The 26,681-nt window shown below is 34.1% G+C and overlaps 1 protein-coding gene across 3 annotated transcripts in view; it reads right to left on the bottom strand.

Moving 5' to 3' along the window:
• Nucleotides 1-3,871: 3,871 nt before the first annotated feature.
• The window catches only part of LOC106882970 (pleckstrin homology domain-containing family A member 8), a 53,355-nt gene continuing 30,545 nt past the window's right edge, over nt 3,872-26,681 (bottom strand). The window contains exons 2-12 of one of the 3 annotated variants that reach the window (XM_052965589.2): nt 22,261-22,377; nt 20,076-20,231; nt 19,427-19,554; nt 16,116-16,286; nt 12,696-12,736; nt 11,456-11,734; nt 10,872-10,957; nt 10,551-10,609; nt 9,118-9,245; nt 6,819-6,951; nt 3,872-5,619 (exon numbers count right to left, since the gene is read on the bottom strand). In XM_052965589.2, coding sequence (XP_052821549.1) covers nt 5,422-5,619; nt 6,819-6,951; nt 9,118-9,245; nt 10,551-10,609; nt 10,872-10,957; nt 11,456-11,734; nt 12,696-12,736; nt 16,116-16,286; nt 19,427-19,554; nt 20,076-20,231; nt 22,261-22,377 — 1,496 coding nt within the window. In that variant the 3' untranslated portion in view covers nt 3,872-5,421. The remainder of the gene's footprint in view (nt 5,620-6,818; nt 6,952-9,117; nt 9,246-10,550; nt 10,610-10,871; nt 10,958-11,455; nt 11,735-12,695; nt 12,737-16,115; nt 16,287-19,426; nt 19,555-20,075; nt 20,232-22,260; nt 22,378-26,681) is intronic. The other 2 variants (XM_089347669.1, XM_052965590.2) reach the window with 2 other exon arrangements.

Raw genomic sequence — 26,681 nt, 5'->3', positions numbered from 1 at the left:
ATTAATTCATAACCATACAAAAATAATAGGCTAACCTTAAAAGTCAACCAAAAATAAAGAATTTTTTTTTTCTGTTATCAAAAGAAAAAAAAAGTCTTTAAAAATTATCTCACATGCATTTATTTTTTCTCCTTGAAGATAAAAGTCTGTTAATGAATATAATGAAAAATTTTAGGTTGCTATAATATATAATGCTGCAACTCTTAAGGTCTATATTTAAGCAGCTGAAGATGGGCTATTTCCTATTTTCCCTTAAATTTAACTGCTCCTCACCAACCTTCAAATATTGACCGCAAGTTGTAGATAGACAAAAGTTTCCAGACAGAATACAACTTAAAGTTATTGAATAAATAAAGCCAATGTTAACCATTATCCAAAATAATACATACATGGGTCATCACTTTGCATTTTTATTATATTTCTTTTACATTGAAAAGGAATATCATAAAGATAGGGCATTACTATGTCCATGTACACTTACATACTTCTGTATATACAAACACCTACATACAATTAGCATATATACAACTACACACATTTGAATGACTGAACAAATAGCAATTACAAAAAAATACTACAACTGCTTGAAGTCAGAATCGGAAAGACTGAACAGTGGTATTCTATAGAAAAGTTGAATTTATGGACAACCTCTCACTGATTGTGCAAGGATGCAAGATGAAAATCAAATTAGAAAAATACATTGTGCTCCTCCTTGAAAAGACAAAACACTATAAAGCCATAATGTGGGGAAAATTAACGAATCAAATGGAACAGAATGCAATACTCTCAGGCAAGTTAAAAAAAAAAAAATTAAAAAAAAAAAAAAAAAAAAATCGCCCATACGTATAACATTGATACTTCATCAACATAATACTGATTTTTCCATGTTTGTTTGAAATATTTGAGTTAGTAGTACTACACATTTCCATTGGATGAAAACATGCCATGTAATCAACTAGAGAAATCTTTAATTAGTAGCTACACATGAAGTGGAAGGAAAAGAATGGCCCCCTAAAGCACATTTCAAACAATACTGACATCATGAATGTTTCTAACAAAAACAGACCTTTTCAAAATATATGTATGATACACACAATATGATGCTTCACTGTTAGCTATGGCTTGAACCACATTATTGGCTGAAATTTGTGATTATGTAACTTAAATCTCCTCAACCTAACTGACTGCCATTTGGAATCCTTTCTTTTTATTATTCCTGCCCATAAATATAATCCTTGCAGCCTTCCCACTGAATTCATTAAGCAAGTCTGTGCAGAACAATTAAAAAAAAGAGCTTTGTTTCACAATTCTACTAAACTTCATAGACCAAAAGTTAATGAATAAAGTAATACATACTAAGAAAATAACTTTCTTTGTTCTTACAGGAGTGAAATGTGTGTGTGTGTGTGTGTGTGTGTGTGTGTGTGTGTGTGTGTGTGTGTGTGTGTGTGTGTGTGTGTGTGTATATATGAATGAGAAGAAGAACTAGGATGTTAGCATGCCTTAAAGGTTTATAGGTCCTTGATACAATTATCCATCTCAGAAGATGATGATGATGATGATGATGAAGATCTGAAGAAGGAATTGTAATTCTGAAATATCATCGGACTATAGATAACCAAATTACAACAGGTATATAGTCCATTTTTTGTTTTATAGTGCATTGTTGTACCATTCTAAACTTTTTATTCTTTACAAACAATACACAATGCTTCAAGCGAACTATAATACTCTTATATATATATATATATATATATATATATAATCTATTTTCAAAAAAGCTGTATGTGAATTCATTTACTAATTGTAGCCCTTTAGTTTGACTAGGAAATGGTTGAGAAAAATTGTTTTAGCCAGCCAAAAACTTATGATTATTGTTATGACTAAATTATTTCAAAATGAAACCTGTTCCTTTTGTTTCTGAGCATTGGTTATTTTATCTAGCAAAAATCATAAGAGGCTGATAAAAAATACAAGAGATTTAAAACAACTAAAAATTTATTCATTATTCCAGATCATATGTCTAACATATTAACTTAAACTTTAGCATTTGAACTGGCCACATCCAGCCAAAATATTCTACCTGCTTTGTATTCAAACTGGCCATGTCTTGCCTTTCACACATACCCTTCAGTGCAAAAATAAACAATCACATTGAAATTTTGAGGCTTCAAGATAATGCATGATTAATTCAAAACAATGTGAATAAATAAGAATTACATTTAACAGAGTAATCTGAATGCTAAAGGATTAAAATAGCAAATACTGAATACACTTCAGAAAATAAATTAACTAAATCTGTATCATGGGGTACAGTACTTCAGATCGGTTACATACACTTTATCACCATTTGATAACATATTTCAGTCTTGTTTCTATTACTTTGTATAGAATTACCTATTCTCACAGTACCTAACTATTAGGAAGTGAATAGGCAGAATCAGGAGAATATCAGACAAAATACCTTCTGGTATTTATCTTACCTGTTTCAGTCATTAGACAGCAGCCATGTTTGGGTACCTTCTTGAAGAATTTTAGTCAAATGAACTGAATAGAGGACCTATTTAGTTCCAGAACTTTACATTCTAAGTTCAGATCTCGCTAAGGATAACTTTGGTGTTTCCCAGCCTCTTCAAGCAAGAGACAACAGTATGGCTGAGAATCCCAAAAGAATCTTCTAAGTACTAGTTATGTTTTTAAGGGCAGATGTACGTAAATCTCAATAACCTCAATATTCCCTTGAATAGCAGCAACCCAAGCTTGTTTGAAAGACATAACAGAACAGCGTTACAACAATCCTGTAATTAATGGGATATGTAATTTATCTATCATTGGACCCACTGTAAATTAACTTTTGCTTTTTCTAATACGAGTTTAAATCCTTTCAACAAATTAAACTTTGGCTGCCAAACTCAACACAAAGTTACAAGCTGACTACATTATCCTCATTTAACGTCCATCTCACATGCAATATTTTGATGCAATCTCTGCATATTCTTTAATGATTTAAAAAAAGAAATATTCTCCAAATGCTATGACTTTTCAATTTTCTCTAAGATTTTAATTATTTGTTATTTCAACAGCAAATGCTACAAAAAAAAAAGAAAAAAATCAGATATGTCTGTGTTTTTGTTTTAATAGTCACTTTCATAGTATAAAGAAAGTTTTCTTACTACAAATGATATAGTTATTACACTATTTAAGTTGATATTAGCTGAAAGAACAAACACGAGAATATGGAAGACATCCAGCCTGTGTCAATAATTTTGGAATAGATTTTTCCATAAACTACATTTTGACATTGTTTTCAAGTCAACAAACCAGACTGAAACCATACTTGATAATTTCTAAACTACCAAATAATTCAGAAACTGCTTTCGCCTAATTTGAAATTCTAGTTTCTCTTCTGAATTAGAATTCTGGATAAATGTTTGAGAATCAATTCTGATTTATAAGGATGGAAGACAAATCTTTAGAAAATTGATTAATTCTCCAACATCCACAAAACTCATACGGAGAATAAAATTATTATCCACAAAGTAGTCGATTATTAATTAACATTAGTCAAAGTCTACACAGCAATTAACAGTTCATGTAATTTATTGTTCTTTTGCTTTCAATTATTGTTCGATAAATAATAATAAAAACTTTGTTCATAAAGACAGAACCATGGAAATGTGTAGAAATATAATACTATGACAAAATGTTCTGGTAAACTTAATCGGGAAAAAATTTTAATTTGTTCATGATGAAGGGCAAAGTGAGGAAGGAAACTAAAGGGATCTAGACATTTGGAAAAGAAAACAGACAAAATATATTTCAAGGAAGGTGAGGAGACGCCAACAGTTAAAAGAAGGGAAACAATAAAATCTTTAGGTTTTCTAAAAAAATATTTTTAATGTAAAACTTTTTATAAAAATATTTCAAATAGCAACTCATCTTAGAAATGAAAAATGTCACATGAAATCTCTGAATTTTTTGTTTAATATTTCAGAAATCAAAGTTTTGAATGATTAAAACATTGATAAATAAGCAGGCAATTAATATATTACATTTGCAAATGCAGTTGGAGGTTTTTTTCTATCTAATTCTGTGAAGAGAATAAGAAGTACATCAAGCAATTCATATGTACCATTGAAACAGCCAGGCTCTATTGATTCAAGACTAAGATTTGCTGTCATGATCTGATATTTCATGCTAAAATATTTCCAGCTTAGGATATTATGATTTAAATAATGAATATAAATTTATGTAATATCTATGACCCTTTAGGATTGATGAAGTAGTTAAAAAGAGAAAAGTTAACAGCTAACTATAGAATTTGGTGACTATAAATTTAGTTGAAAAGTAAAATAATTTTTGATGAAATTTATTTAGTATTCTACTAATATGTATACTTAAATTATGATACATAAAGTATATCTAAATTTAAAAGAATATTAGAAATATAAAAAGAATGAAGCATTAAAGAAATGAAAACGTACCCAAAATAGGTTGGGAATGCACAATGCAAGTTTCTAGTGTGGTAGAGAAAATTTTTCAGAACACTTTTGAAAAGCAAAAGATATCTACTATATTTGTTTAATATTATAAACAGTACAAAATCAATATACTTTTCCTTTGACAATAAATGTCAGAATGAAAATGTCAAACTATTTTGTCTTAACTATTACAATTCCAGCAAAGTTGTAAATCGAGAAGGAGTAAATTTGTACAATCAGGATTTTCTAGAAAGTTGTTTGGAATGTGATAAGATATTCTTGAAAGGACTAGAAAGCTTTAGTATATTTTCCAAGATACAAATGATTGATAATTTATATTCAATGGCAAGGACTTCCTAATCTATGGATGATGCACCCCTAGATATTTCACATATATACTTCCTTATAGTGCAGGGCATACTTTCAACACAATCAGAGCCATTCAGAAAAAAATAAATAAAATCTTTCAAACTCAGAAAAAGAAAAAAAAGGAGAAATTATACAAATGAATACTTCTTATTACAGAGGACCACCATTTTATCACTGGGCTTTATAAATATATATATATATATATATATGTCATCCACCAAGAGGGTTTGGTTTATAGATTCAATCTTTCCAGTATCACATTGAAAGAAAGAAAATTATAAGAAGCAAACAAGAAAAAAAAAAAAGCTGTAACAAGACTTGTCCATTATAATATCGCTGCACCAACTCAAAAGAGTGAGAACAAAGATAAATCTGTAAATCCTTATATATACATATGCACATAAGGGTATGCACACATCATGTATACATATATACAAACATACATACAGGTATATATTTTTCCAGTTTAAAAGGATGTTTAAAAGTGTTTTGTTTTCATCAATTCGTGGTTGTGTTTTTTTAGTTTTGTTTTGTTTTTTTTGGTGGGTGGGGGTTGTTCTTTTCAGTCTGCTCACACTTGTTCTTCTGAATCAAGATTATTGGCACAGTAAAAGTCATTTATGGATTGAATAATTGGTTTCAGAGAATTTATAAATGTTACCATATGATGGTCAAGTATTCGGTCAATATCCTCTTTTGGGACTGGATAGCTAATAGAATGTAATTGAGCTAGAAACATATCACGAGTTGGAATGGCTCTCATAGCAACCTTTATGGAAGATAAAAGCAAAATTAATTAATAAATAAATAAATAAAAACAATATTTATAATTAAGATTTTACTAGAACAAGACAGATAACATTGGGAATATACTTTTGCTATTGATATCAAAAAATATTACATTGGTACCATAATTTTAATTTTTCATACAAATTTCATGGTAGAAGAATATAAAGTAAAACTTCAGGTATATCACAAAATTTGAAGTAATAGCTGGACAAATTGATGAATTTAAACTCCCTTGACCATTTTAACATTTAAACTGATTAGATCTAGTTCAAGTATTCAACCTGTTCTATGTTCAAACTGGCCAGGTCTGGCCTCACATTTACCTGACCGTGTCTTAAAAATAAACATATGCAATACCTAGTAGCTTAGAGATAATGCATGATTAATTCAAAACAAAGTGGATAAATAAGCATTACATGTAACAGTAATCAGAATGCTAAAGCTTGGCAGAAACGTTAGCACACCGGGCGATAATGCTTAGCGGTATTTCGTCTACCGTTACGTTCTGAGTTCAAATTCCGCCGAGGTCGACTTTGCTTCGGGGTCGATAAATTAAGTACCAGTTATGCACTGGGGTCGATGTAATCAGCTTAACCCCTTTGTCTGCCCTTGTTTGTCCCCTCTATGTTTAGCCCCTTGTGGGCAGTAAAGAAATAAGAATGCTAAAGGATTAAAAATAAATATAGGGAGTGTTTCTATCATATATTTTCTACCCAAACATTATTCTGAACTCCTACAGAATAAATAGGACAACAAACTGCACATATACATTACAAAATATAGAGATATTAAACACAGTGTATATTAATAATATACTGTTTATACAATGAATATATTAAGCATGTATGGCAAATACAAACACACAAAATACACATGGATATTCAAACTGCATATCGTTTTAACATCCACTTTTCCATCTTGCGTGGGTCAGAAGGAACATGTTGAAGCAGATTTTCTATGGCTGGATGCCCTTCCTGTTGCTACACATGCATCTGATAAATTTGGATAAGTGAGTGATGATAATGCTACAATAGATACGATTAAAAGAAAAAAAGTTTCTTTCACCAACTGACCGATCTATATAACTTCTACTGAATTCCTAACTGAGAAACCTTAAAATACATATGATCACTGCCCCTCTTATTTTGAGCTAATAAACAAAAAACTAAAAATACTTACACCAAATATACTACGGGCAAACCTCGTATGGAAAGGTTTCAAGGTTCTATTATAAGCTTCTGTTGTTGCTTCACTCAAATCAGCCTTGCCATTGTGAATTTCAGATATGAATTCTCGAATAAATTCTAAAGCCCTGCAACAGAATATGTCAATTATTCTCCCTGAAGATATAATTCAATTTCCTACAAAGTTGATATAAGCACCAATATAAAGATGACAACTTTTAAATTAAACTTTATACTTTCTAGTACTTTACTGCCTTTATTACCTCTGCCTTAGCGAAGGCAGAGGTATTGTTTTCAGTCATGTTTGTTTGTGCAGGGACAAGATATCTCAAGAACTGCTGGATGGATTCAGATGAAACTTTCAGGGATGTTTGGCCTCATGGCTGCTACAAACTGATTAAATTTTGGGATCAATCCAGTACTGGACATGGATTCTGGATTATTTTTCTGGTTTTTTTTTTTTTACTTAATTTTTGAGTGCAGTCAGGTTCATTTTTACTATTCTTGTTTGTGAGAGCAGTCTAGTTTATTTCAGATATTCTCATTTTAAAAATCATCTCTGGCTAATCATCGAAAGGAAGTTGGTATTGCCTTGGCATAGGTTTGCACTCTGAGCGCTCGTTTTCATTTATTTTCTTTTATCTCCTTCATTAACCTCTCCTTCTAATGGCATTTAACTACACTGACATTTTATGTCCATTCATCAAAGTTGAAATGACAGAATAAAATGATAATATATATATAAGATTATATAATTTAACGATTCTTTCCATTTTTATGCCAGTAGCAGATGGTGTGAAGGAAATTTTTCTCTCCCTCCAAATCACTTCCTATTATCTTTACAAACTTCCACAACAGGCTGAGTAACTGTATTGTTGATCCTCGTAGTTTAGCGTCCACTTTTCCATGCTTGCACGAGTCAAACAGAATTTGCTGAGGTAGATTTTCTATGGTTGGATACCCTTCCTGTCACCAACCCTCACCCGTTTCTAAATAAGGCAATATTTCCACACAGTTGAGCATTCTTCTGTACAAAACTGGAAACAAACAACATCGCTTGTATGATGGTGATGCTCGTTTACAATTATCACCTTATGTCAAGACAAGGATGCATGCAAACCTGCACACCTACATACAACAGGCTTCTTTCAGTTTACATCTTCCAAATCCACTCACAATGCTTTGGTTGACCCTGGGCTACAGTAGGAGACACCTGTTCAAGCTTCCATGCCATCGGACAGAACCCTAGACCACATGATAAGGAAGCAAGCTTCTCAATCACACAGCCACACCTGCACCTTGATAATGAATACTGAGAATAGAAGTAGTGCACATCATCATTTAACGTCCACTTTCCATGCTAGCATGGGTTGGACGATTTGACTGGGGACTGGCGAAGCGGATGGCTACACCAGACTCCAATCTGATCTGGCAGAGTTTCTACAGCTGGATGCCCTTCCTAACACCAACCACTCCGAGAGTCTAGTGGGTGCTTTTTACATGCCACCGGCACTAGGGCCAGTCCGGCAGTACTGGCAACGGCCATGTTCAAATGGTGTCTTTTTATGTGCCACCTGCACAGGAGTCTGCCAATGTTTTGTTCACATGCCACTGGCACAAATGCCAGTAAGGCGAAGCTGGAAACGATCGCGCTCAAATGGTGCATTTTATGTGCCACCGGCACGGGACCAACGTATAGAAAAGAAAGGGTAGGCATTCATCATTGTTTGTAATATAAAATTCACATCTTAAGAGGAAGATATAGTTAGCTAACCGATATTTTAAATTAACTAGTAATACATTCCTTTTATTCTGGTTTCAGTCACTGGACTGCAACAATGAAAGAGTTTTTAGTCAAATCACATCAATTCCAGGACTCATTTTAGTCAGATTCTTATTTTACTCGTAACCACTAAGGTGCACTTAAAGTTGTGTCAAATACAGAGATACATATACAGACATATGCATATGGATGTAACAGGCTTCTGCAGTTTCTAAGACTATAGTAGAAGGCATTTTACCCACGATATCAGTAACATTGAATCTGGAATTATACAGCTACAAAGTAAACTTCTTAATCACATACGTATACCTGTACCCATAGCTTCAATGATAAAAAGGAAACCCACAAAACAGTGTAAAACAAATAAGGTAATCGAGTTATATCTCTTGATGGTTTAGTGTATGTTTACTCAAGTAATGTTCAAAATGACAACATTAATTCTATGTCAGTCAAGTAAAACGCTTCAAGCAATATGCAATTATATAAAGCAGCGTGATTTTTAATAACATACCTTTTCATCCATAATACAGCAACTGCAACAGAATTTGATAAATGTTGTTCATTGGCTTCTAATTCCCATGTAATCATTTTCTGTAATGTTGTAAATTCTGAATTGGTAGCATATTTCTTCTCAATTTTCTAGTTAAAGTAAACAATTATTGAAATATGTCAAACAACCACAGAATTACTTCATACATCCTGGTATTTTCATTTGAAAATAATTACCATAAAACAGCAAAATTTTATAATGAATATCTAACAAGTCTGTTATAACAGACATGTAAACATGCCCGTTTCTTAACTTTGCACATATCAGACACTGAAATTAATTCTCTCTAGCACGTAATGTCTGTAAGATTTATCAATTTCCATTTTTTTACATTCAGAAGAAACACAAAGATGCATGTAGGCATAATTCAAAACAACAGGATAAAGAAATAGCTTTAATGAACTTTAATAACTCTCTTTTTCCAAGTACAAAGACAAGTAGTACTTATAACTGTTAGAGGATAAAATAGACTGGGAGAAAGAGATAGCTTGAAAAAATTGATATTGAAATCAAAATCGAAATCAAACCAAACTCAATGACTGGCACCCATGCCAACCTTTCCTTCATTGGACACTAAACTCTGCTTGCGAAGACCTGTTGGGGCAAGTGAAATCAAAATTGAACCAAATTCGATAACTGGCACCTGTGCCGGTGGAGCACTAACAGCACCATCTGAGCGTGATCATTGCCAGAGCAGCCGTCTGGCTCCCGTGCCGGTGGCATGTGAAAAGCACCATTTGTGCGTGATCATTACCAGCGTTGCCTGACTGGCCCTCGTGCCGGTGGCACGTAAAAGCACCCACTACACTCTCGCAGTGGTTGGTGTTAGGAAGGGCATCCAGCTGTAGAAACTCTGCCAGATCAGATTGGAGCCTGGTGCAGCCATCTGGTTTGCCAGTCCTCAGTCAAATTGTCCAACCTATGTTAGCATGGAAAGCAGACGTCAAACGATGATGATGCTGATGAATGTATGTATATTGATGTGAGCAAAGAGGGAATTATAATAGACTTGCACAAGCAATAAGAAAGTGATGTGTTTAGGGTGTAAGACAGTTTTCTACAGTCATTTTTGTATTGCTGATTCAATACCAATTAAATTCATTTTGACGTTTCTTTTATTTTAATGTTGCTCCGCCTGTCAATCTTCCTTCCTGCTCTGTCTGCTCTCCTACCTGACCTGAGAGGCAGATGCTGAACACAGATGCAAGGGAGGTGTTAGAAAGAGGAGCTGTGGGAGGGATAGGTATTAGGAAGGAGTTGTAGGGGACAGATTCGACAAATTGTATGCAGGGGTATAACAATAAATGAAATGCTTATAGGGCAGCATTTTTGCTAAGATGACTGGGTCTTTTCATGCACAGCAAAACCAACAAAATTAGTTAAATAAGAATCACCTGAATGTTGCTAGAAAAATCCATTTTCACTGTTGCAAATGCTGTACTATTCAATTTATCTGGAAAAATAAATTAATTGTGTTATTCCAATGTCATGTACAAGTTATAAAATGCTCAACATAAGACAAAATAAAAACAAATCTGATTTAAATTGAAAGAATTGATTTATAAGTTTGTGGAAAAGTCTATTTTGAAATATGGTTGGATTGCTCTTAAAAATACGAACATTCTATACTGTACACATTATAGTTGTTAATGTTTTCATGATTTGGTTCTCAGTCAGATTTATTATAAACTTATAAAAAAATAAGCATGACTCACCAAATATAGGTAAAATTGATTTACAAGAATCAAGGAATGGCTCAACAGGGACTTCACCAGCACTATCAAGAAGACATGTTTCAAAGCTTTAAACAGAAAAAAATAGTGAAAAGTGAATCCCTCTTATCCTTATTAAATCTTTTAAGGATAAGTTAAAGCAAAATCCATTATAATATATATAATTGTGTAGTATACATGGATCTGATCTTTAATCACATCATTATTTTTTACTAACCGACTGAGACAATTTCAAAGAGGTGCTCTGTCTGAAACATCAGTGCTTTGTCTCTATAGAGCATACAAATTTAATATATTTTACAAATTTTATGTTTGTGCTTGACAGAGGTGAAGAATTTCAGTCATTTAGTCAAAGCTGCAATTTACAATAAATAGTTTATAAATACTATCTAATGGTTCTTGACCAATGAACAAGGTCTTCTGAATAAGGGTTTTACTATAATTTGAAATATACATTAGATAAAAATACTTGGAATTTGCAAAAGAAGCTAAGCACAACATTTACATGTTATATAGCTTTCCTTAACATGAAATACATATACATGTATAAAAATATATATCCAAACCTGTGTGTCAGATAAGAAAAGAAAGTGTCTGTGGAATTCATTATGATTAAACTTTCATCTGATATGTGACGGGGCCTCAGATCTGACGGTACGGCAGGCATTATTCTAGTATCAGAACTAAGGGAACGGTTACTGTTGTCTTCACAGCCAGATATTTGACAGTCTGAAGAATCTGAAGTTACACTGTCCATTCTGTTTGGAGATTTCTTTTGTAAATATTGGTCACTATTTGAGTATTTCATTGATTTATGGTCTTGAATACCATTTTTCATAATTGGTCTGAAATGAAAATAAAATGTTTAGCTTAGCTTTGTAAGTAAAATTATTATTTTTTTTTTAAATGTTATTTCAGAATTCCTACAAGCTTCATACTTCCACAGCATTTTCTTACAGCAGTCTCTCATTGCCAGCAATTTGCATCCATATTAAAACACTGGAATCTGGTTATAATATTCCAATCAATATTATATTATTAGTTATAAATAAGAGTTGAGTATAATTTTATAATTATTTAAATCTATTATGCTTGAAGGCAAAAAATCTAAAATATGTTCACAAATAATAATTTAGAACTGTCTGAAGTTCCTATTAATTTCTATTTTAATCATAATGGTTTCAAACTTTGGCAGAAGGCCAGCAATTTTAGAAGTGAATGATTGACTCCAGTGCTTGACTAGTACTTATTTTATCCATCTCAAATGGATGAAAGGCAAAGTCAACCATGGTGGCATTTGAACTCAAAATGTAAAGAGCCTGAGGAAATGCCTCAGAGTTTTGTCCAGCACAGTAACAATTTTCCCAGCATGCCACTGTCATAAAAATCACAGCTATCATAACTTCTATTTTTCCAAGTTGGAATGAGCTGAACAGATCTGTCATACAGGATGTTTCCATTCATCTCAATCTTTGGCCATATCATTTGTGAAGACAAGTATCCCAATATTTGACTTCACTTCTTTTTCCTCCCTGTCATGGATACTCTGTACCAACAACACTCAATACTCTTTCACTCAGTTTTATAATACAATATAATCTTCATATCAGAAGAATAGCATGATAACATAAGTACTAAACAAACAGAGGAAATGCCTTGAAAATAGGAGTTAGCAAGAAATACAGTATTACTGTTTTGTTTATTTTTAATAATGTTTCAGAATTATTTTTAAAAGCAAAAAAGTTATTTCTAGATGTCCACCTTAGATTTCAATGGTTATTTAATTTTAAAGAAATATATTTTTACCTGTCTAAGGATATTGATTTTCGAATGTTATTCTTTGTTGCCTGAAATCAAATTAATCAAGCTATATATTACATAAGAGCAAATTGCCGAAACAATAGCAAAAATAGCTATTTTATAATATTGTAAAACATGAAATCAGAACTTTTATTCATAACTTTTGAAAAATTTAGTTTTTTTTGTACTTTTTTTAACTGTGTCATACTGACTCATTTTAATACTTATTGAATAACACTAATTAACAAACAATGTGCACTAACTAACCATCAACATCTTATTTAATCATTGTGAGAACCTTACCAACCAACACAGCCTAAAAGAGTGTATTCAAAGAAGAATCCCAAACAGGATTAACTATACCTCCATTACTACAATTTCTATACTTTACCATCTCATCAAATTCACAACAGACTTCATTCAAAAATCCCATCAAGCACAGTATTGAAGGAGACCCATGTTCAAAATATGCTGTCTTCACTTAAGATTCCCTTCATAGGGAACATTGATACTACAGATCATTTCTAGCTCTTGCAAATGTAAAAGATAGCTTTCAACCCAGACGTTTCCTTGTCACACTTCTGTAACTACTCAATCATTCATAGACATGCTGATAGCAATGAATATTTTTTTTCTTCTTATAAATCAATGAGTCAAGAGAAAAGTTAGCACCCATGAGCTTTTTTAGGAATTTAAGACTGTGGAAGGAAGGAAGGAAGTTATCCTCAAACTAGAGACCTAACTCCAACATTAATTGATAGTGTTAATCTGAGTAACAGACCAGGCCAATGTCAGATATATACCAGCTGCTATCCATAATTCTGAACATTTTGTTTTGACAGGCATTTATTTATATGACCGAGATCTTGACAAATGACAGACCTTTGGCAATATGCTGCACTTAAAAAGGAAGATCTATCAAGCTGAGTGAGATTGTAGTTGTGACAGATGCTGGTGTCATATAACAGGTGCATGTACCAGTGACACGTAGAAGCACCCATTACACTCTTGGAGTGGTTGGCATTAGGAAAGGTATCCAGCTGTAGAAACTACACCAAATCAGACTGGAATCTGGTGCAGCTCCTCAACTTACCAGCCTTGGTCAAACTGTCCGATCCAATGCCAGTATGGACAACAGACGTGAAATGATGATACCAACAGCTTACAAGAATATCAATAATACATGTTGATATGCAAGATGTATGCATTACTCTTGAACCTATTTTTATGACATATGGGGACACTGTTTTTATAAAAACATGCTCTTATCTAAAAGCATACAATAACTATAATGCTTTTGATAATGTTTAGCATTGAACTATCACAGGAACTTGACAGTTTCAACAATGAACAGCTAATAAAATCAAGATTTCTTTTTCTGTATAATTTCCATTTGAAAGTGGTAAGAACATAAACATCAAATTCTGTAAGTTGTTTGATGATTTCAATGCTTTACCGACTAATTCAAAATGGCACATTGACAACAGGAGTCATTAATGTTAAGCTCTACAATGTTTTAAGAGAAAACTGATGCTAGGAAGATTTTTATTAGAAACCAACCAAGAAAGAAAAAGACTCCTCCTGAGAACATCTGGTTCTGCAGGCCACACATTAAGCAAACATATCGCCAAAACTATTACATCCACAATACAAAAGAAGAACTGAGCATCAAACTTAATTAGGACCGTCTGGACAATCAATTCCAAAAGAATATGCACATTATGGAACTGCTAGGTTGGAAATGCCAAAAATTACTTTAGAAGTTTGTACATTAAAGAAGCCATATTCATTAGACATTTACAAACAGAAATCAACAATCATCAGGAATTTCTTGACTATTAGAATTTCATTATATAATTTGAATATCACACCTCAATTACCTTCCCTGCACTGTGCATGTTTGAGTAACATGCAATTAAAATCCCAAAAGTTGCTGTTGAAGCTAAATTTTACAATCTCTGATGATTCCATATACAAAATGTAGCCAAAACTGCATCCTAAGGATGCAACCTTCATCATCAGGGTGAGAACCTACTTAACTCCTGATCAGTCACAAATCCTACAAATGACAAGTTCTTGCTAATACTACATACAAATATCCTAGGAAGGCATGTGATTGGTTAGTAATACACTAGAACTGCTGTCTATTTTATACCCCTACAGCAATAGTATCTGCTTCTCTTAACTGGTTAGTTGCTTACAACATCTACCCCATTCAGGAACAGTCAGCTCTTCTATGCCCTGCACTGACCACTCATTCCAATCCTTCTTTCCCAGAACATCATTCCTCTGGAATTCCTTCCCTAGCCACATTTTGCTGGTAGATGTCAACTAGGGGATGTTCAAGCTGAACTTCAACTGGATTGCTGTTACCAGTTTTGGAAGGCTTGTGGAACTTATAGAGCATGTCCTTCCACAAAACAGTAGAATAAAAAGACGTTATGAATATCTTCTTCAACATTAGCATCTCATTTTAAATTCTTCAGTTCACAACCACAGTTTATTAAAATTTAATGATTAAACTTATTTTCCTGTGTGTTGTTATACAACTTTCAACACCTTCCTATACCTGTGCATATTGATATCATGTAAGGCCAGTAACTAAAATAATTTTCCTTCAAGTATCTTATTCCTGAGGGTTTTTGGTTGTACTGTGGGCTTTTGAATATTGCTGTACTAATTTAACAATGGCAAGGCATAATGTCAATCTTAATACTCATTTTTTGCCAGCTGAGTGGATTGGAACAATAGCAAGTAAAATACATAGCCCAAGGCCACAATGCCTCTCCTGAATCTGGAATTGAACACACAACCTTATGATTAAGAACTCAGTTGCCTAACCCACTAAGCCATGTTATAATTCAATACAAAAATAGCTAACAAAGCCTTACAGTTATTTTAGCTAATTTAACTTCAAGTATATATAACATTAAAGTGCAATACAGGATACAAATTGGAGACTAAACTGGTTGTTTAATTAATATAGATAAGCTACATAAATTCACATTTATCAGTGGAAGTGCAAGAGATAAGCATAAATTAAAAAAAAGATATTTAGATGTTGCATGCTTTCTTTTTTTATCTCTGCAAAATGTAGAGCATTTTGATTAATATATGTGTCAGAAACAGGTCACAATGCCCAAGATAGCTTGTGCAGTTAATATTAAGAGGAAATACAACTGAAATATCTGGTGCATATACAAGTTTAAACCAGTTACAAAGATCCAAAATTACTAAATGAACTGCTAAATCAAATCCAATATTTTAATATATATAATTTTAATAACAATGACTATAAAACATTTAAATATTTTTCTGAAGAATTTCATAACTCCTAAAACTTGTTTGAAACTAACAGAATAAACAATTTTTTTTTATCCTTCATTTCTATTACACAAAAGTATTATATGTTTATTAATAATTTACCAATTTATAGTTGCTTTTGGTTGGAGATGAAATTGGTATGGAAGAATTTATTACATATTGGTTAGGCACTTCATAAGCTATTGTTGCATTGGCAATTCTCATACAGTCTTCAAGGGTTTGTATGAAGGTATCACAGGTCGCACTCAACAGAGATGTGGCATCATTCAGTTTCTAAAACAGACAAAATATAATTTTTTTTAAATATTTAAAAAATTCAAAATACACCAGTATACAATATTTATATAAAATTGCAATTACCATCATCGTTTTAATGTCTACTTTTCCATGAATGAATGGGTCGGACAGAGTTTAGTGAGGCAGATTTTCTATGACTGAATGCTTTTCCTGTCACCAATCCACATCCGTTTTCAAGCAAGGGAATATTCTCTCATGGCCAGACATATTTGAGCATAATATTGGAAATTAATGACATTCGTTTACAACAATCACACAATATCAAAAGGACACACGCACACACAATGAGTTTCTTTCAGTTTCTGCCTACCAATTCTACTCACAAGACTTTTGTCAGCTCCAGGGCTGACACTTGCTCAAGGTGCCACAACTTACCCTTCCCCATTTTTTTTTTCCAGTCTCAAGAAATTTATTTCTCCTACTTATAAATAAAATGTTAATTTTATAGTGGAAAGTAAAAACCAATTAATTTTAATTTTCCCTCAATTCTCCATCTGTTTTCTTTCTTCGCTCTTTTCTGTAGAAGACTGTAGGCTCAAAATGTCAAAGACTTTTTCCATTTTTCCAGAGCATCAAAGTAATACACCTTGTTTGTTGTTGCCCTCACCTGTCTGTCTTTTGTACAGTTTTGAACCATATATTTTACTAGCTTCACTTCCAGATTTACTTTATTTTTTTGTCTCCATTGAAGTAAATCTAGAATAAGAGGTAGATTGGAATGAAGAAGCCTTCTGAGTAAACCATGTTCCAGCAGATCAGGTCACAATCATCCAACTTAGAAAATACAAACAATTCAAAGACTACGACTTTCTTCAATCTCATTCACGTCCAGATACAAATTCATAAGCATGCGTGCACAGGTACTCACATGCATGCAAAAACACAATACACATACAAAAAAAATCATTTTATTAATTATATTTTATATCCATTTTATGACTTTTCACTAAAATCAAGACATATTTAATATTTCTATTTAATAATGCATAGACTGCCAAACATATACAACACCAGTACAGCCTTAACTTCACACACACACACACACACACACACACACACACACACACACACACACACACACACACACACACACACACACACACACACACACACACACACACACACACACACACACACACACACACACACACACACACACACACACACACACACACACACACACACACACACACACACACACACACACACACACACACACACACACACACACACACACACACACACACACACACACACACACACACACACACACACACACACACACACACACACACACACACACACACACACACACACACACACACACACACACACACACACACACACACACACACACACACACACACACACACACACACACACACACACACACACACACACACACACACACACACACACACACACACACACACACACACACACACACACACACACACACACACACACACACACACACACACACACACACACACACACACACACACACACACACACACACACACACACACACACACACACACACACACACACACACACACACACACACACACACACACACACACACACACACACACACACACACACACACACACACACACACACACACACACACACACACACACACACACACACACACACACACACACACACACACACACACACACACACACACACACACACACACACACACACACACACACACACACACACACACACACACACACACACACACACACACACACACACACACACACACACACACACACACACACACACACACACACACACACACAGAGAGAGTCAGACTTTTCAAATGCATATATATACTGTTACATTCTACTTGCACACATTTTAAAATTTTGTTTTATTTACTCAGAATATAAAACAGTTTCATACAAAATTCTAAAGCTATCTGCTATCAGGCTGTTCATGATATAAAGGTAGATGATTACAATATCACTAAAAGGTCAAAATTCAGATCAAGTCACTCCACTCCTTGAATTAAGTTATACTTGGCAATTGAGCTGTTTGGTTTATGATTCAATTCAATTCCAGAAATTACAAAAATGATCCGATATTTTGAAGTCAGCCGACTTGATTTTCAATTTACTCTGGGGAAGCAAAGAGGTGTGATCATAGCCTTTGAAGTATCTAAAGTAAGAGGTATGTCTTAAGTTGAACTGAAACAGTGGAAGATCACTTAATGAGGTGGCAGTGTTTAGCTCCAACTCAGTCCTGACCAAGCAGGCCAGCTTCGCCTTACTGGCACTTGTGCTGGTGCAACGTAAAAAACATCATTTGAGCGTGGCCGTTGCCAGTACCCCCAGACTGGCCCTAGTGCCGGTGGCATGTAAAAAGCACCCACTACACTCTCGGAGTGGTTGGCATTAGGAAGGGCATCCAGCTGTAGAAACTCTGCCAGATCAGATTGGAGTCTAGTGTAGCCATCCGGTTCGCCTGTCCCCAGTCAAATTGTCCAACCCATGCTAGCATGGAAAGCAGACGTTAAATGATGATGATTCCACTTGAAACCATCCCCACATTTTTCTAGGGCTATGCAAGACATTAAACACATCTTTTCCTTATTTATGAGGAAAGGTGTGATTTGAGGGAGATTTGGCTGCTATTATTACTAACAGGTCAAGCAACCATTTGGAGGCTCCCTTATTAGGTTGTTGCTGGGGGCAGGACAAATATTGTAAGGCATCTGATCTGATGTCCTTACAAGTTGATCAATTCATAACCTTAGATTGATATTTTTGTACTGACTCCAAAAGAATGAAAACTAAAGTCAACCTTGGTAGGATTTGAACTCAGAATGCAGTGAGTCAGAACAACTATCACAAAGTATTCTGTCCAACACTATAATAACTGCCTATACGCATTTCATTTAAAAAAAATATAAACAGTGGAATATTACTAAAGTTTATTATAAGTTACACCCCTCCCGTCCAAAAAAAAAAAAAAAAAAAAACTTTATATAGCCTATCGAACAATATCATGACAGCAAATATTTAACAACACTGAATCTAATAAGTCTATATTATAAACAACATTCTACTGAGAGAGAGTGGGGGTAAAAAGTCCTTTCAAACCTGAATATCCGGAGTTTCATCTGGGTTTGAGATTGCTTGTTTTACAGAATGGACTTGCTTCATCAGAAGATCACAATACAATCTCAGTTCTGATTTTTTGGTTTTGACAATATCAGGGGAAATTTCTCCTAAACAAATAATAAAAATCATTTCAATGTTTCCTCTTAGAAATCTCAAAGCTAAATATACATAATGGAGTAAATATAAATGAAATTTCCCTAAAAAGTACAACCAGAGACACTCGTTATTTGATAGTATAGAAGCAAAAACAATTTTGGTGCTAATCATGAAACCAAAGTTTGAATAAAGAAGGTCTTTAAAATGAATGAGGTTTCATAAATAAACTACAAAAGAAAAAAAAAAAAAAACCCAGGATAATAGAAGGAGCTCATCTCAAGAGTAAGATTTCCTAAAGCACTAGCAGTAATACAAAGCCACTTTAGAATCTCAAAAAGTGTTAGTTAACAACTGATTATAATGAAGGACTTGAATGAGATAAGAATTTAAAAAAAAACAAACAATTATGACAAGATAAATTGTCGTTAAAAATCTGTTTTAATTTCTTTTCAATTTTAAAATGTAATTTTAGCTCATTTTTCTTTGTCCATTAGTTCATAAAATGTCTTAATATCCAATGTAGCGAACAAACCTGTACTCTGTGGGGATCGTCCATTTGCCAAGCAAGCTTTTGATGTACCAAGGGCAATAAGCCACTGTTGGCGTTCATGAGGTGTAGCTGCTTTTAGGTAGAAGTGCTGCTCTCCAGGAATAACCAGGTCTAACCGTGTGGAATCTGATGGGTGTACTGTGAAAATAGAGCAGATAGTTTAGGAGCAATTTTCTTTTGCTTTCAAAATGAAACTGGAATTCACAAAAACTACAAGAGAAGGGTAGTCCTGAGGGTTCTTCAGAGGGAGATGTATTTGATCCTTTAGCATTCAGATTGCTCTGTTAAATGTATTGCTTATTTATTCTCTGTTTTGAAGTAATCGTGCATTATGACATATTTTCAAGAGATCAATGATGTGATTGATTATTTTTAGAATGACATTCGTAGGAGAGGTGCGAGAGGCTGGATCAGACTGGTTTGAACATAAAACAGGTAGAGTAATTTAGGCCTGATGTGGTCAGTTTAAATGCTAAGGAGTTAAATGCTTAAGATAAGCTCTGAGTAAATATGTTTGAAGAATGTGTGAGAGAAAAAGAGTTAAGAAAAGAGCAGTGAGTAACCAGTTAAGAAAATGGTGTATATAGAGAAGAATAATGGCCAGGGCAATGAAACAAAGAGAGGTGAGAGGAAGGAGAGTAGAGAGTTACACAAAGACTGGAAGATAATTATGGAACATGAGGGAAAGGTTGCAACAGATGAAAGAGTTGTAAGCAAAGGAACACATGTATATAAAGGATACATATGAATCCACATAAAAATATATTAAAACATGCAAGAAGGAAAACTAGGTTAGTAGGAGAAAAAAGATCAATAGGCAGCTGTAAGGAAGGCGGGGGGGGGGGGGGAGTGTGTGCATGCATTTGAGCATGTGTGCATGCGCATGTGAGTGAGTGTAAAAATGAGAGCGAGTGTGCAAGTGATAGATTGAGTGTGCAAGTGATAGAGCGAGTGTGCAAGTGATAGAGCGAGTGTGCAAGTGATAGAGCGAGTGTGCAAGTGATAGAGCGAGTGTGCAAGTGATAGAGCGAGTGTGCAAGTGAGAGCGAGTGTGCAAGCCTGCACCCAAGAAATTTTTTGCTTCCTTTTCTTTCTAATTAAAGCAATAGAATACAAGTCTCATGAGGTGATTACTGTAGATTAAAAAAACGTTATAGTATTTCTTTGTGCTCTAGGTTTTGAGATCAAATTCCATTAAGAATGATTTTTTGGTATAAAGTTATGTTTTTGTGCTGATGTAAGAAATTGTTAAATATAAGTAATTATTGTTAAGCCCTATCGTTTTTATACTGGTTCCCACCAGTTACATAGCAGTTATCTGAAGAAAAGGTAATCTCTACTATAGGCACAAGGCCTGAGACTTTTGAGCGGGGGCTAGTCAGTTACATTAACTATGGTACTCAACTGGTATGTAGTTGATCAACCCCGAAAGGATGAAAGGCAAAGTCAACCACAGCAAAATTTGAACTCAGAACATAAAGAGCCTGAAGGAGTGCCAAGTATTTTGCCCAATACAAGAATAATTGTGCCACCTTCCACCTTAGAAAAGGTAAATAATAAAATAAAGCATGCTTTAATAAGTGAAACTTAAGATCATTTAGCAAAAAAATTGCATGTGTGTGCATGCACATTAAATATATATATATATATATATATATATATATATATACATATATATATAGGTTAGCTTTGAGAGTTGCATTTCCTCGCTTTCAGTAAAAATGTGTTTATTATGGTAGTTTGACCTTAGAGTCCCTCTTAGCGTGAGGCATTCATGTATAGTAATGCCCTTATATAAATAAATATATTTTGGAGAATAAATGATGGATTTTTCCCTTATGAGGTTTTTTTCACGCTAGCTACTTGATAAATTCTTATAAAAGAATTCATCCTATTACTAATTAATTAAATATATATACGATTTCTTTAACAAGAATAGTATTGACAGTGACTTCAAATTTTTGACTAGCTGAGCCATCATCAGACATTCCAATGAGGACTTAGTTGGCTAAAGCTTCAAAGACAGAGTAAATACTATTTTTGTTAAAGAAAAATAAATTTGTACTCCATAAAAAAAATACTGAGTAATCCTTTTTAATGTAAAATTGTTTTTTTATAACATAAAAAACATTGACAAATGCATAAATATATATGAGCAATAACTCACCAACTACATCACATACTGTCATCTTTATTGACCCTTTACAGCCACTATTGACTACTTCTTGAGATTTGTAGTAAGATAAAATACCATTTTCTAAAATGAACCATCGAGGTTGCCAACCTGAAATGAAATGAAAAATGTGTTCTTGTATAAAAACAACAAAATAAAAATGATCAAGAATGTATGAAGAATCATGAACATAAGTTTAAAAGTCAGACACTAATAGAGTTTAATAGGCACCGACTTAGTTTGAATTGTTTAAATAAACTGTGTAACAAATGCCGATCTAACTTCCAAATAAATTATACAGCTGTCAGCTAAGAAGCAGATGTTTAAGCTTTGAAAAGTCAAAATGTGATAGTAATCATACAATCTCTCAAACTGGTGTCAAATCAATAGAGTTGAGTTTCACTTGCTAATGAATGAAATGGTGAATGCATTGACACTGAATCCGGAAATATTACCATCCATCTTCACCATAATTGATTATTAGCTATAACTATTTTGATAGAAGATGTCTGAATTATAACTTTTAAATCGGAGATTTCTGAGAAACAACATTTTTAAGAATCACAAAGCTTCTCGTGTTCCAAGAAAGTTGCAAGAAAAAACAAAATTCCAAACAAAATATTATTTCAGTTTTTTGGGGAGAGATTTCAGTCATCAACTTCTTCCTGATATAGGTATTTTGCTACATTTTATCCTTTCATTTACAATTGTGAATGTTCTGTGGTATTGTCTGAAATAGTGAAATATATGTATTGACCCAATTGAGGGACCAGCTACCTGAATCATCCGTACTTTGGTAGATAAGAGATATGAAAACAAGGAAAGACCCCAGTCCATCAGGAATCACTGCCGAGATGCTTAAAACATCTAACTGTGTGGGATATGGTTTAGTCGCCTGTATTGTAATTCAGGTGGTTCACAAAGAGTCATACCCGGTGACTGGTGTGGCAGCAGAATAGTCAACTGCTACAAAGGTGAAGGTGAATCCTTAGATAGAAATAATTACAGAGGTATCAAATTGTTGGATCAGATGATGAAAGTTACAGAGATTCATTGCCCAACTAATTAGGGAGAAAGTTAGCCTAGATGAGATACAGTTTGGCTTTGTGTCAGGGAGAAGCACCAATAATGCTATATTTCTGGTAAGACAGCTACAGGAGAAATACACAGCCAAAAAATAAACCTCTATACTTGGCCTTTGTTGATTTGGAGAAAATAGACACCATCAACAGCGGAGAGGGAAGCTAGGGGTAGTAGCTTCAGTTTGTGAAGATTGCCTCACAAGAATTAAAGAAATCCTCATGAAACTGGAACACCACGTGACCATAGGCCATGGGTTATGGTCTCACTTGGCTTGCCAGGTCTTCTCACACAAAGCAGATTTAAATGCACAGCATAATATATAAATATATATAAATATAATATATATAAATATAATATATATATAAATATAATATATATAAATATAAATGTATATAAATATATATATATATATAATTCTTTTACATGTTTCAGTCATTTAACTGCAGCCATGCTGGGGCACTGCCTTGAACAATTTTAGTCAAACAAATCAATCCCAATGCTTATTTTTTTAAAAGCTAGTACTTATTCTATTGGTGTCTTTTGCTGAACCGCTAAGTTATGGGAACATAAACACACCAACACCGGTTGTCAAGCAGTGATGGGGGAACACAAAGATACATACATACATACATACACACACACATACACATACACATACAATGGGCTTCTTTCAGTTTCCATCTACAAAATCCAACCACAAGGTTTTGGTCGGCCTGAGGCTCTAGTAGAAGACACTTGCCCAAGGTGCCACACAGTGAGACTGAACCCGGAATCATGTGATTGGGAAGCAAGCTTCTTACCACACAGCCGTGCCATATATATATATATATATATATATATATTTATATATATTTATTTCATTATTGCCCACAGGGGGATAAACATAGAAGAGACAAACAAGGACAGACAAAGGGATTAAGTCGATTACATAGACTCCAGTGCATAACTGGTACTTATCTTATTTACGCCCAAAAGGATAAAAGGCAAAGTCGACCTCGGCGGAATTTGAGCCCAGAACATAACGGCAGACTAAATACTGCTAAGCATTTCGCCCGGCGTGCTAACACTTCTGCCAGCTCGCGTTTAAAGTGATAGGCCTGTTCTGTAATATCAGGAGCATTTGTTTCAAGGAAAGCAACTTTAATAATCAGAGATATTGGAAAAGTAACAAGTTACATTGTAAGCATTACACTATGTTAGTTCAATCGATCTGATGGCCAAGCCTCGATTTTTATGTAGCTGTTGACGGTTGAGCTAGTTAGCACCTTTAAACATGCAATGCATTCTTATTTCAATACAAATTTAATGTCTTTTATCCAATTAGGTTATATAAACGCCTGCAAAATTAAGCCATAAAAAAACGTGTGTAACATTGTCAGGTATTTGTATATTGAATTCCCTTGACCTGCAGCTCAAAAAAAAAGTAACTTCAACAAATAAGCCTACATATTTGACATTACCATTTATATTTATCAAATATACTATAATATAGTAATTAAGCCAATTTAAATAAGCTTAGTAATCATATACTACCTTATTGGTTTGCTTACACCCCTGAAACTTAGTGGTTTGTCATTAGATTCTGATTAAGACCAGTTGCCAAGCATATATATATATATATATATATATATCTCACACACACCCCCCCCCCCCACACACACACACATATATACACACATACATATATACACACATACATATATACACACATACATATATACACACATACATATATACACACATACATATATACACACATACATATATACACACATACATATATACACACATACATATATATACACATACATATATATACACATACATATATACACACATACATATATACACACATATACACACATACATATATACGCACATACATATATACGCACATACATATATACATATATACATATACACATATACATATATACATATACATATATACATATACATATATACATATACATATATACATATACATATATACATATACATATATACATATACATATATACATATACATATATACATATACATACATACATATACATACATACATATACATACATACATATACATACATACATATACATACATACATATACATACATACATATACATACATACATATACATACATACATATACATACATACATATACATATACATATATATTTATTTATTTATTTATTTATGTGTTTCAGCCAAGTGGCTGCGGTCATGCTGGTGCACCACCGTGATTTTCACGTTCCTCGCATGGCTCTTCTCCCCCACCTGACATGGTCCAATCAAGAGTTTTGATGGCACATCTGGTGTATAAGAGAATTTGACATAGCTGCCCTAAACTGCGTCTCATTACGAGCCATTGGTTCGTCTGGTACCGTGGAGAGGAAAGTGTCAAGTTTTGTCTTGAAGACCTCCGTATCCATGTCTTGCATGTCTCTCAAATGTTTTGGCAGGGCATTGAAGAGCTGAGGTCCTCTGAAACCGAGGCTGCTGCAGTATCTCGTTCTTATGTGAGATGCAGTGGACGGTACCTTTGGCACCATGCAGTGGCGGCCCGTGCGGGCGTTCCTGTAGTACTTGATGCCAAAGTTTGGCACCAGTCCTTCCAGTATTTTCCATATGTATATTATTACATATCTCTCCCGCCTGCGCTCCAGGGAGTAGAGACCTAGTGCCTTCAGTCGCTCCCTGTAGTTCATCTGTTGGACTGTTGGACATGACTTTTTGATCCCTTGTACGGAATGTCCTCAGTATCCACCCTGCCAGTTGTCTGCACTTTGCTGTCAACTTGACAATGTGCATGTGAAATGATGCATCACTACACATGTTGATGCCCAGATCTCTTACTGTTTGTGGTTCTGGGATTGCAGTACCTCCAGGCCCTGTGTATGCCAGTTGGGAGGTGCTTGTGGTCTTGTAGCACAGTACTTGAAATTTTTTTGCATTGAACTGCATATTATTTTGCTCTGCCCACTCATATATTGCATTTAGGTCATTCTGCAGGCTTACAATATCATCAGGATTCTTTATTGCCTGAGATATCTTTGTGTCATCAGCATAGCTAGTGACAGTGGCTCTCCGAGTGACCGTGGGCATGTCCAGAAGGGCCACTATGAACAGTAGTGGCCCCAGAACAGTTCCTTGTGGAACACCGCTCAATATTTGTGTTTCCCTAGATAGTTCTCCATTGGCTGCAACTGTCTGACTTCTACCATTCAGGAAGTCATGCAGCCACTCTCCTAATTTACCAGCTATGCCAAGGTTTCGCAGCTTGTGACACATCAAGCCATGATCAACTTTGTCAAAGGCTTTTGCAAAGT

Source organism: Octopus bimaculoides, chromosome 2 (assembly GCF_046866305.1).
Source record: "Octopus bimaculoides isolate indiv1 chromosome 2, ASM4686630v1, whole genome shotgun sequence".
NCBI classification, from domain to species: domain Eukaryota; kingdom Metazoa; phylum Mollusca; class Cephalopoda; order Octopoda; family Octopodidae; genus Octopus; species Octopus bimaculoides.
Note: the sequence above shows the minus strand (reverse complement) of the source record. Positions and strands in the feature narration are given on the sequence as shown.